Raw genomic sequence first — 13,791 nt, forward strand, 5'->3', positions numbered from 1 at the left:
CTCGCCACGGGCCGCCCGTCTTCAGATGGCGATCAAAGCCTGCCAGCCCCTGGCACAGAGGGCAGCCCTGCATGTGCGTACAATGCACGTCCGACACGGTGCGAGGCAGAGAGCATCTCGGCTTTTGGCTTCATGTTGAAGTGGGGGGCGAGGGAGACAGAGCAGGAAACGTGATGCTCGGTCCCTAGCCCTGCCAAGGATTCTCAGACGCAGATCTGTTGGATGGAGATGTGTGTGTTAGAAAGGGAAGGGTTGGTTTTCTCTTGCCCTTCCCCCTGTGTTTTCTGGCTCTGGGAAAAGGCATTAAACGTGTAATTATTGCCTCATAACTCTGACATGCTGCAAAAGGTCTTTGGGTCTCAGCGCTGTCAGACTCTCCCAGAGAGATTGCCAATACACAGAGACAGACACACACACCTCGACACACACTCCAGATCCAACACACACACACACGAGCTGCTGATCTCTCATTTCCCTGTTTTCATGGAGAAAAAAAACTTATTTGCAATCCATTCTATAATCTTTCCCCTCGAATTTGTGCCACACACTTGTGTGAATGGTAATTGGCTTTGCCAACAATGAGGACGTGGGTAGTTTGGAAATGATATGAAAGGAAGGAAAAACATACAAAGATTAGTTTTGTGTTGCTACTTGGCTCTTTTCTCATCTAAACTACCCAGGCATGTTTACTGTTATTGTCTGCTTCATGTTTAGTCTGAGTTCAGAAAAGCAATGATGCTGAATTAGGCTTCTCACAATTCACTTTAACAAATCTTGAGGGCTGTTTGTTGTCTGTGGTCAGGTTTTGTGAACTGTGTGCCATGATGGGCAAGACAGGCCTGGAAGACAGATGCCTTAAAATTCTGGTATGTCTGTGGTAATGAAAATAAAACGGTGTAGTTATGGAAGGCCTCTTATGTTACCTTCCACTGAATATTTTCAGATTTGGTCATTCTGTTGCATCACAATTGGAAAAGAATTGAAAACAAGTTTTTGACCGCTAACTAATAATGTTGAAACATGTCAGCTATTGATGTAACTAGTATATGCAAATATCTTCTCATCCCGTTAAATGGATGCTATATGTCACCGGATGTGATACGAACTGTTCACCTGACATCCCAGCATGGAAGTCTGAGTCAGAATCCATATTGCTGTAGTGAAGCAGAAGTCTCTGCAGTTTCTCTTTGCTATACACTGAGGGATTAGATTCCCAGCTGTATCTCTGTTGGTCTGGACCCCAGAAAGTGTCCATCAGCAGTCTGACAGAAGCCTATAGTTGAGGGTGCCACCATCTCTTCCTCCATGCTAATGCAATGTTGGTGACAAGATCTGTCAAAAGATGTGGCCGGCAGGCTTCCCAAGCAACACAGGGTTTGAATAGTCATGTGATGTGCCAAGATAAGATATTAACAATGAAATAGGTTAATAAGAAAATTGCAATTGGGACAAAAAAAGGGGGCAAAAAAAGAGGGCCATTCATTTGCTCTGCCCTGAAACAAGAGGTTTGATTTTGCTGAGCACTAAGTACAATGGAAGTCAGTAATATTTCTCACTTGTGGTCACATGGCAGATCCCCAGGCCCTTGCCACAGCATGTGTATGTGTGTGTGCCTATAAGCTCATGTTTTAATGGATCCATTCATCAGCTGGCCCGGATAGGACTTGCAGTATTATCTGGCTCTGGAGAGGTAGTCTGGGTCCCAACAGTGAGCATGGAGAATTTTATTCCTTTATTTGGTCAATGGTATGTCTGTTTGCCTCCCTCTCTATTAACATACATATCACGACAGTTAAACTAGCTTCACAAACACACACACACACACACACACACACAGAGAGAGAGCTATGGAGGAATATTTCAGGTTGAACCTCATTACCCATAAGCAATTGGAGTTCAGAGCGCTTATGGGACCACATGGGGCAGTGGTGGCCTAGCGATTAAGGAAGCGGCCCTGTAATCAGAAGGTTGCGGTTCGAATCCCGATCAGTCAAGGTGCCACTGAGAAAAGCACCGTCCCCACACACTGCTCCCCGGGCGCCTGTCATGGCTGACCACTGCTCACCAAGGGTGATGGTTAAAAGCAGAGGACACATTTTGCTGTGTCACAGTGTGCTGTGCTGTGTATCACAATGACAATCACTTCACATCAGATGAGTCTTCCTTTAACATTAACATTTTATGGGCATTTATAAGGGTGTATCTGAACACCCCCCACCACCCCACCCAAGCAGGCTACTCCACTCTCGCAGCTTTCAGACCCAGTACACCACAGCAAATAATGAAATGTCAGACCGGACTTGATGTAAGGTCTGAAATAATGAGATCAGGCTTTGCTTTCCACATTGATCTTAGTTCCCTGACACCATTTTCTTATCAAAATTCATACTGTCATAAAGTAGACATTCTCAGAAGAAATATATAAAAAAAGAGATCTGAATAATGTTGAAAGTGAAGTGATGCACATGGTGACAACGAAATGTGTCCTCTGCTTTTAACCAATCACCCATGGTGAGCAGTTGGCAGCCATGGCAGGCACCCGGGGAGTAGAGTATGGGGATGGCACTTTGCTCAGTGGCACCTCAGTGACAATTTGGCGGTGCGGGATTCTGATTCTAATTAGGGGCTGTTCTCCTTACCCACTAGGCCACCACTGCCACACTGCTGTTAATGAACAGTTGAGCCATATGCACCCGCAACCCGCAGACTTTTTAAGACCACTTTAAATTTAAGACCCAAGAGCAAGCACTGGTGGCTGGGCTTTCACCCATGGGGCCCAGCCGGGCCCAGCCCAAACAGGATACATGGGCTCATCCAACTGTGGACCCACAATGCGCAGGAGGAACGTGAAGGGTCCGGTGCAATGTGGATCATGTGGCAGACCAAGGCGGAAGCTTTGGCGGTCCGATCCCTGGACAAGGAAACTGGCTATTGGGACATGGAATGTCACCTCTCTAGTGGGGAAGGAGCTGGAGCTTGTGGAAGAGGTTGAGCGGTACCGGCTAGACAGTCGGACTCACCTAGACTCATAGCATTGGTTCTGGAACCCAAGTCCTTGAGAGGGGTTGGACACTCTCCTTTGCTGCAGTTGCTCTGGGTGAGAGGGCTGGGGTTGGGATTAGCCCAAGACTCTCAGTCTATTTGTTGGGGTTTCCCCTGGGGGACGAGAGGGAACTTTCCCTGCGCCTTTGGGTCGGGGAAAATATGTCCTGACTGTTGTTTGCGCTTATGTGACAAATAACAGCTCAGAGTACCCACCCTTTTTGGAGTCTCTGGGATGATTGCTAGATAGTGCTCCGACTGGGGACTCCATTGTCCTGCTGGGGGTCCTAATGGCCGCATGACCTGGAGGAGCATGATTGGGAGGAACGGCCCACCCGATCTGAACTAGAGTGGTGTTTAATTATTGGACTTCTGTGAAAGCCGAAGTTTAGGCATAACGAACACAATGTTTGAACATAAGGATGCCCATCAGTACACTTGGTAGCAGGGCAGCCTAGGTCGCAGTCGATGATTGACTTTGTAGTCGTATCATCTGACCTGCAGCCGTATGCTTTGGACACTCAGGTGAAGAGAGGAGCGGAGCTATCAACTGATCTCCACCTGGTGGTGAGTTGGAGATCAGATGGCAGGGAAAGATGCCACGTAGGACACCGGGCAGAAGAACCTGTCAAGATTCCAACCTCCGGTAGAGCTTTGTCCCGTGTCCCGAGAGCAATTGATGAGGTGGCTTTTGCTAGCTGTGGTCGCAAAGTGGCCGGTGCCAGTCGTGGTGGTAACCTCCATACATGCTGGTGGACACCAGAGGTTAGGGGAGCAGTGAGGCTGAAGAAGGAGGGCATGGCTGGTCTGTGGGTCTCCAGAAGCAGCAGACAGGTACTGGACAGCCAAGTAAGGTGCAGCAGTGGAAGTCGCCGAGGCAAAATCTCAGGTGTGGGAGGAGTTCGGTGAGGCCATGGAGAAAGACTATCGATCGGCTCCAATGAGGTTCTGGCAAACTTTCCGATGCCTCTGGAGAGGAAGGCAGCAACTCGTCCACACTGTTTACAGAGGGGATGAGGAGCTGCTGATGTCGACTGGGGCAATAGTCAGCCGGTGGAAGGAATACTTTAAGGAGCTCCTCAATCCCACCAACGTGGCTATAGGAGGATCACACTCCTCAGCCTTACTGGAAAGATCTACTCTGAGGTACTGGAGAGGAGGGTCCGGTCAATAGTTGAATATCAGATTGAGGAGGAGCAATGTGGTTTTTGTCCAGGCTGTGGAACTGTGGACCAGCTCTTTACACTGGCTAAGGTTGCTAAGGGCTGTCTGGGATTCCCTACTTGGGATGCTGCCCCCGTGACCTGTACCAGGATCAGCGGAGGAAGACAAGGACAACGGCACACCTTTCTTGGCATAATGGAAATAATCAAAAATCAATCAAATCGAAGCACTCTACTTGCCCAGGGCTGCCTTGGAGTCACATAGAGAAACTATATGGATTTGTAACTTTCTTCCTTCTCATATCATACCTTCTGTTAAAAAGCATGAATATATTTTGGCATTCAGTGTCATATAATGAGGCACAGCAGAATCCCGCATGTCTGAATAAACAAGTTATCAGGTGAGCAAGGTCACTTGTATTTTGGCTCACCTGGTTCTCTACACGACATGAATTGTCAGTTCAACATCTTGATGCCTAAAAAACATACTGATTATACAGTTTTACACCAGCTACATTATCTTCTTAACTAAAATTCCAAACCTTTTTGTATTTTTTGTATCCAGTAAAATCTGTATACCTGTTTTAGAATAACAGAACTAATGGTCTGTCAGCCTTTGCAGTGTTTCGACTGCATGTGCAGAATATAAGATTTCCATGCCAACAGGATACATTGTGCTGCATTAGCTGATGTGTCTTCCCAACATTATAGTCAATGTGTTGCATTGATTTGGGGGTTACTGAATGTAAATAAGTCTGCAGTGTTTACAAGCTAAAAGAATAGATTTTTTGAAGAGGTGATTAACTGGTATTAGGCAAGAAGAAGCACATTTGAATGCAGACGGCTCAACTCACAGAAAACGCTCCCCCGCAAATGATGATGGATGCTGCACAAGGCACAGCTGAGATGACCCTGAGGTAGAGGGGTGCAGTGAGTTCACACTTCCGCTTCACTCCAGCTGTTCTCTCTTGGGTCCCTGCATTGGCTAATAAGGCCAGTTTCCCAACTCTCATACAGTCTCGAACACACATGGCTGAAAGCGCAGCTTCACTGGCCTGAGCAGATGTTTTGGACTGGTGTGTGTGTGTGTTTCTGTGGTGTAAGACAGCCATAAGGCAGTTTGTGTGTTTGTCCTGTCAAAGGAAAATGAGAATTTTTGTAAGAATGTGGACATTCGGCATGTCACAAGGATGTTGTTATGTGAAAAATATATATGTTACATAGCTACCATCCACCCTCTATTTGCAGACTGCATCGCAGGTCTGAATCGCAGGGTCCTCAGGGCTGGGCTGATCCTGTTTACCCAGCAGCACTGAGCCTCCATCCCAAAGCACCTCCTCAGGAGCGTGAGCGCCCAGATGAAAGCTGCTCTCAGCAGGGTAAACAGCGTCTGTTTATATTCCCCTCCTCTTCTGCATCTCGTGGGACCCACGCCCGTGGCTACATCCTTCACCTAAGTCAATTAAACTCAGGGTCCCTGATCAAATGTCAAGCTGGCAGCCAAACAGAAGAGTGAGCGAGAGATGGAGAGAGGAAAAGGACAGGATGGATTAAGTTTGTCCTTTTCTTGGAGGTCCTTCTTATCTGCATGCAGTCAATTTCATTGCATGAATCTTAGCTGACCATTGATTAGTCAACCAACATAAATAAAACAAATTGATTAAATATATTACAATGTTGATATGTGGCTGGAATTACATTGAAACATCTATTTAAAAGTCCAATGAAAATGTGCTTGGGCGCCAACTAATTACACACAAACTGCTCCCTATTTGCAGGTGATGCCATGTGAATAACAACAACCAGAGTAAAGAAAACTGCTCCGTCGTTTGCATGTAACACACAGGCCTTTTAAAGAGTGTCTGTGCCTGTGCCACTTTGACAGGATCTGCAAAACGGTGAAAACAAGGTGAAAATGAGCTGCTGGAGGTGAGATAAAATGCTCTTCCAGTCGCCTGTAAAGGTTTATATGCGCCTGAATACATTTGCTTTCAAAATTCTCAGATGCTTTTTTTTTTATCACATGCACAGTAAATCTCATGGACATCTTTCATGGCTTGTATTTATAAATATGTCTGTTCCAGCTGCTCTTACGAGACCTGAAGCCCATAGCAAGGCAAGCGACCCAAGAAATGAACTCCGCAATCTGGAGGAAATAAAAAAAAATAAAAAAAAACTTTTCCGCATTTTGGGGAAAAAAAAAAGTAATGAGTAATGGAGATGTAAAACTGGTCAGCTGAACTCCAGTGATACTGAACACAATGCAGTACAGTGGGGGCTTGGGGTGGGGAGCATGTGTAAAGCAATGAGGCCTGATTCACAATGCATTCACATGCATTCTTTTGCATTGGCTTGAGGATGGGCCATGGATCCCTAAACCCAGCTCTGGACCCAGCATTATAAATGTGAGTAAGTGAATGCTCCATGAGAACTGTCCCTTAATTACTGACTGTAAGTCACTCTGGATAAGCGCATCAGTTAAACGCATATAATAATGTACATGTGAAAGTATTTATTAATATTTCATTATAGCCATTAATAAACATGCATAGGAGTGTAACTGTGTGTGTGTGTGGTGACCGCTGTAGCATTCATAGGTGAACGTCAGTCAGTGCATTAGCAGTTTCAGAATAAATTGCAACGAGGTATCTGATAATCTAATCACCAGAGGATGAGAGATACAGAGACTGAAAGAGGGAACTAAAAGACAAACGGATGGGAGGGGTGAGCGAGTGGGGGGTGGATGAGAGATCAGCTCTTCCCATGAGGCCCCGGGGCTACAGTTAACTCCTTCTCTGAGGGCGGAGGCTCACAACATCCTGTTGCAACAACTACAAAGCCAAGAGGAGGAACCAATATTCTGCATGCAGGCTACAAAAAACACAAAAGAAAGCTCAGACGGCACGGTCAAGTCAAGTAATTGGAACACGTGCTCACTCTCCAGCCTTTTTATCTCAGTATTTTATAGCCTGATGGACAATCTGTGAATGTATGCATATATCTGAAGGATGAATGTGGTACTGTGTGCAAAAAAAGTAGGGATGTGTACTGATTCAGGTAGAACACAATGCAAAATTTCAGCAAAATAAATGCAGGGGAGCAACATTTTTATCAGAGAAAAATTGAAAGTAGGATTTACACAAAACCAAAGTAGCCTCCTTCACACCATCATCACAGTGAACCTTGTGCAAGTGGTTGTCATTTCCTTTCAGTTATTATTTAGTTTATGGTGACCAGCTCACATCTATTCAGTGCGGTCGATGACAACAAAAAGAAATGGCGTTTGACGAATTCAAAGTGTCATTATTGCAATGTTTATAATCTTATCTGTGCTGTCTTCACCCTGACAGGAGATGCAAATGCAATCTTTGAGCACCATTACTTCTCCTCTCAGGAAGGACTAAGAGTGGGGTTGTAACAAAATGCAAATAACACATATTAGGTATTCAGTCCATGTTAAGAAAAACAGAATACAATTATGTAAAAATAAGAGAATACTTAAATTTAAAAAATGATCTGCATTACATGCTTCTATGTGAAGATGTATATGACAGTCCATAAAAAAATACATGTATGTTCAAACTAAACAAAGTAACCGGGGAAGCATGTGACTGTGTACTTCTTGGTATTGATTCCAAGTCCGGAAAAAATGTGAGGGTTGCGGTCACGTCTCGGGATTGAAGCGGGAATGAGGCGCAGAAGTGGGACGTCATAGTGACAAAAGGGCTTTATTACAGCACGGGGGCCAGAACTTAAAACAACCAGAAGCCATGTGGCATATGGCCAGGAACTGAAACGCACAAAACACATGGTACGAGTCAGGATCCATGTGAGTGTTGCAGCACCCACTGGGAGTCCTGAGTAATCATGCCTAAATGGCTTCATCTGAGATTACGCAGGACTCCTTCATTAGGTGCCTTGGCACCGGCTGTGCGCACACAGGCCACTGGGCATCACAGTTGCATCCGGAAGGGCATCTAGTTTAAAACCTTTGCCATGACAATTATGCAGAAATCCAGACAAGCTGAGCTGCTGTGGCAACCCCTAATGGCAATAGACGAAGGAAGACAATAATTTGTGCTGATTGCCAAATGTAGCGTATTAACTGGGATGTAATTTTAGCCTAAACTGTTAAGTCTCACACCAATCTTGTCATATGTCTTGTAGAGATGTTTTTCTGGTGTTTTGTGGTGTCAGGTGAGCATGGACTGGACGCAAATCAAAGTGTCCACACGGGCGTTCAGTGTTCTGCCGGCGACAAATAAATGCAGCATGTAAGGCTTACTTCATGTCAATTTCTCCAAAATACTTAACCTGTTTCAAGCGAATGCCAGTGAAATGCCAATTAAACACACAGCAAAAAAAAAAGGGAATTCAAAAAGCGTTCATTTTAAACATCCATGTGGACAAGGCCGATCTCCTGCCCAGAGTGGAACTTTACTCAGATCAGGCAGCCATAGTCACTACAGTAAATCTCCAAGCAATGTCATGATATAATCAATTATGTTCTGCACTGCATTGTTTCAGAATGTTGATGCGTCGATTATGAGATTAAATTTCAACACCCTTAATATCTTGGTTGCAACTCACATTTAAATATTCCACATCTCCTACACTCGTTTAAATACAGATGTAGTCAGTAAAGCATGATATGATCTGTTGATGCTGAAAAAAACAGATCATGACAATGCATAGTTGATTAACATACAAACCCCAGGTGTAAAATATGTGAGTTTCTGAATACTTTACACAGACAATAAAACACTGTACACAGAGAACAGAGATATAGTAGCTAAAGTAGAAAATAAAATAGAGCTTATTGTAGCATACACTATTTAAAAGTTTTTAGAGGTCTATTTCACACAAATAAAAATGTGTTCATTTTGTCCATTGATGTCGTTTTATTTATTGATATGTTGATGCTGTTTCTTGTGTTTTTCTCTCTGATACTCATCTGCTCCCATCCGCTCTTAAACACTAATCTGTTCTCCTTAGCATTACATTGGCGTTATCCTGGCGCCAATTGTCAAGGTACAGAAGAGGGGCAGGGGCTTGAGGTTGGTCTCTGGCCAAAGAGACGAGACAGAAACTCTGGTTCTCTTGCTCAAAAAAAGATTCTCAGTGTAGCATATGGGTTATTAACATATTTCGGACAATACTTGGATGTGATGCCTCTATATCTGGTTAAATTATTTGCTATTGCATAAACACTTTTTCATTTTATTCTCATCTTTATATAACTTACAATATAACGGTGAGGGACAAAAGTTACATTTTATTTCCTGTAAGATAGAAGATATGATGATTTGGAGCAGTGGTGGCCTAGTGGTTGTCAGGATCCGGTCCGAAATGGGGTTTAATTGTTGTCCTGTGTAACGTTCCCTAATCGTTTTCACCTGTGTTAATTGTATAAAGCTGCCCTGTTCGTTTCTGTTCGCTGTCAGGTCTTTGAAGTTATGTTCCGTGTTCACCAGTGTCTACGTCTCGGATGTCTCCCCTGTCCTGTGCTTCACCATTAAACCCCGGTTTCGTGATGTCAGGTGAAAGAGTGACGTCATTCCTCGTCACTCTTCGTCCTCCTCTCCATTCACCCGCCGCGTCATGCCCGCATGGACGTGACAGAAAGACCTGACCCACATTTGGACGCCACCTGACACAGCCCCGCAGTCCCTGGCCTTCCATGGCTTCATGTTCAGCAGGGTCCCGACCCATGCCTCTCAGTCCCGTGTCTGGCGGCGTTGAAGGTGAGGAGCGGCCATTCAGCGGACGGCGGACGAGGTGCCGGTACCAAACTGGCCCGAAGCCGTCTGCGCTGGAGAACCGCCGCTCGTCCATCGTGAATACCGGACCAGTCATTCATTCATTCATTAATCATTCATCTCAGCTCATCTTTTCTATCCTGGTTCACTCGAATCGATTCTGTTCGATTCCTCCTGTCCTGTTTTGGACTTTCCTCCCTCCTTCATACACTGCTTCATCTGGCCCGCCAGGTGTCGTGCCATAGGAGGGGGGATTCTGTCAGGATCCGGTCCGAAATGGGGTTACTCCGGTCTGGATCAGGATCCGGACCGGAGTTTAATTGTTGTCCTGTGTAATGTTCCCTAATCGTTTTCAACTGTGTTAATTGTATAAAGCTGCCCTGTTCGTTTCTGTCCGCTGTCAGGTCTTTGAAGTTATGTTCCGTGTTCACCAGTGTCTTCGTCTCGGATGTCTCCCCTGTCCTGTGCTTCACCATTAAACCCCGGTTTCGTGATGTCAGGTGAAAACGTCCTTCATTCCTCGTCATTCCTCGTAATTCTTCGTCCTCCTCTCCGTTCACCCGCCACGTCATGCCCGCATGGACGTGACAGTGGTTAAGGAAGCGGCCCCATAATCAGAAGGTTGCCGGTTCGAATCCCCATCCGCCAAGGTGACACTGAGCAAAGTACCGTCCCCACACACTGTTCCCCGGGCACCTGCCATGGCTGCCCACTGCTCACTAAGGGTGATGGTTAAAAGCAGAGGACATATTTCGTTGTGTCACCGTGTGTTGTGCTGCAGTGTTTCACAATGATAATCACTTCACTTTTCACTTTCACTTCATGCACAAAGACATGGTTTTCATCAAAGGAAAGAACGGTGTAGGCAAAGGTAATCAGATAAAATCTTTCTTACTGCTTGGCTTACAGAGCAACTATATATACACACACCTATATAGCCATATGCAGGAACTGTAATAGATGTTACAGCAGCAGTGCAATTTTAACTCAGCCCCTGCATCTACCAGAGCTAACAGATCCTAATGCGTGTCTCCATCTGCCCTCAGACCCTGACCGCTTCCTAGCTGAGCCATCATATACAACTGGAGCCATCAAAAAGCGCAAGCATATAGAGGCTAGTTTGAAATGACTGAAACTTTGTTGTGAAAGTTTTTTTTGACACAGTGATCAAAAGATATTTAGTGCAATTAAAAAACGCCATCTAAAAGCCTAAACATTTCCAGAAAGCGGCATCTGAAGGACCTGCAGCATTCCCACTGGAATGTCAAGATATTCTAGCCGACCTCAGATGGATCACTCATCAGACCCTTTTAATCTTTTGAAAGCAGAGACACATCAATTTTGTACCACAGTCAGCGTATGTAGCACCTCTCATTGTTCCTGGTCTGACTACAAATGTTTTTTAGGGGTCAAAAAGTTTCATCTTGTTTTCTGGAGTACAGCTGTTTTTTTCATCTGTAAAATTCCTTTTCTGTGGGCTCAGGCCTGTGCATGTATGAACTGAATGGAATGCACATATGGAAACAATATAGGGTCACACAGTGGTGACTGTTTCTGTAAATCTCAGAGCAAGAGAGAGACAGAATCTTGAGACAGGGATATTGTTATGCAAGAAATGAACTAAATGCACCCAGTTAATGCAACAGTTTTTTTATTTTTACACAATCAAGCCATCCAGTGGTCAGTATGGATAACAGTACATTATTTGCATATTTCTGCAAGTCTTTTCATTTTTCCACCACTCTCTACCCCATGCTGTACTTTTTGCAGCTATGTGAGTGTGGGTGTGTCTGCCAGAATTATGGATGTCTGATCATTTTCCCTGCTGTATGCCCAGTGAGTCTCTGTGCACAGGGAACGCTGTTCAGGGATTTTATTTGGAAGTTTGAATTCAGTTGGAAATGTGTGCATGTGACTCTGCAACGAGAGAGACTGAGAGAAACTGTTATTGTAAATGCTGGTACTGGTCTGAATCGCTCCTCTTTCTCTCTCTCTCTCTCTCTCTCTCTCTCTCTTTCTCACACACACACACACACACATTGTCCAGCAGACTCGCGACATGGTCGACCTCTGGGTTTTGTTCAGTTTTTTTCTTTCATTCACACGAACACAGCAACATAAATCATTCAATTCTTTGATTCTGAACCTGAATCCCAAGTTATCTCATTAGTTCCCGCTACCAGGCCAGGATGGGGATAGAGTGGCCAATAGGCCGAAAAGATCATTAAGGGATAGTGGGAGTTACAGACCTGCGAGTGAGTCCCAGCATCCCGTCTGCTGCGTCCGTGTGAAAGCCACTGAGCTGTAACACTCCGCCCACCGGACTGACCTGCAGAGACACAAGCATAGTGTACATAAGTGACAAATTTTGTTTTTGTGCATGCTGCTGTTATTGAAGTATGTTTATCTACACAGTTATTACAACAACAAAAAAAATCCTCAAATCACTGCTGACCATAATGGCCAAGAGACATTTGAGGAATGTTTGGACCTAATGCAAACACTCTAATTGCATTCAGTCCTAATCGTCTTGTTTCACCAGTTACAATGTAAACTGACAAGCATGTCACTGTTGACAGACTAAGGTTGCTTAGCAACAACACCAAGATCTTCCACTTGCTTAATCTCAACCTAAAGAATTTTTCACTTGATTCTGTAATGGGATTCTGTAATTGGGGCAGTGATGGCATAGCAGTTAAGGAAGCAGCCCCATAATCAGAAAGTTGCCGGTTCGAATCCTGATCTGCCACACACACTGCTCCCCGGGCACCAGTCATGGCTGCCCACTGCTCACTATGGATGATGGGTTAAAAGCAGAGAAGCAATTTCCCTTGGGATTAATAAAGGGACTCAGAGTAGAACCGCTGCTCCTCTACATCGAGAGGAGCCAGTTGAGGTGGTTCGGGCATCTGGTCAGGATGCTTCCTGGACGCCTCCCTGGTGAGGTGTTTCGGGCATGTCCTGCCGGCAGGAGGCCCCCGGGTCGACCCAGGACACGCTGGAGAAATTATATCTCCAGTCTGGTCTGGGAACGCCTTGGGGTCCTGCCGGAGGAGCTGGTGGAGGTGGCTGGGGAGAGGGCTGTCTGGGATTCCCTACTTGGTATGCTGCCCCCACGACCCGGATAAGCGGAGGAAGACGACGATAAAGTATATATGAAAAAATATTTCAGTTTTTGGACTTTTTCCATTGATCAGACAAATCAAGTAAGTAATGTAAAATGTGCAGAGTGACAACATTACAACATTGAATAAAGGCCTACAGTCTCTTATCGCTGTTGAGCTGGGCTTTAGTTACTGATTCACTCATTCATAAAGGCTTTAATTTGTGGATGTGAATCCTTGAACATCTTATTTCTGTGTGCACCCTTTTTGCAGTGGCTGTTTGCTTTAATAAATCCTCTCAGCCAATCAAATACCCCATTGAGACGAATATCCATCTCATTCTTCCAGGGTTTGGATCCGCTGAGCCCCATATGCTTGGCTCTTTCCTCAGGTTTGAGGGTTGGTGAAGGAGGGTAGTGCAGTACTGTAAGTTTAATGAATGACTCACAAGCATGATTACTTCTACATTCAGGGTCATAATTGAAAACAGATTTTTTTTCTTCAGCAAAAACAGGCATTTACCCTGACACAAAAGGAAAAAAATGATTACTATACAAGGAAATCTCCACGGCTAACACAACATTCCTACTTCCCGGCTGTGAGGAAGATTGCAGGCGACGGGAAATGCGCTCACTGTGAGCTCGTTGCCAGGCCTGACCTGACAATAACTAATAACGCCATCATTTGACACAAATCATTGGACCGGGGTCAGCAGACACACAT

At 45.0% G+C, this 13,791-nt stretch overlaps 1 protein-coding gene across 1 annotated transcript in view; it reads right to left on the reverse strand.

Annotated features, from left to right (window-relative positions):
- adam19a (ADAM metallopeptidase domain 19a) overlaps positions 1-13,791 on the reverse strand; it is a 97,584-nt gene that overhangs the window by 66,146 nt on the left and 17,647 nt on the right. Inside the window, exon 2 of the mRNA XM_028984612.1 lies at positions 12,214-12,293. Within this exon, the coding sequence (XP_028840445.1) occupies positions 12,214-12,293 (80 nt within the window). The remainder of the gene's footprint in view (positions 1-12,213; positions 12,294-13,791) is intronic.

Source organism: Denticeps clupeoides, chromosome 1 (assembly GCF_900700375.1).
Source record: "Denticeps clupeoides chromosome 1, fDenClu1.1, whole genome shotgun sequence".
Lineage (NCBI taxonomy): Eukaryota > Metazoa > Chordata > Actinopteri > Clupeiformes > Denticipitidae > Denticeps > Denticeps clupeoides.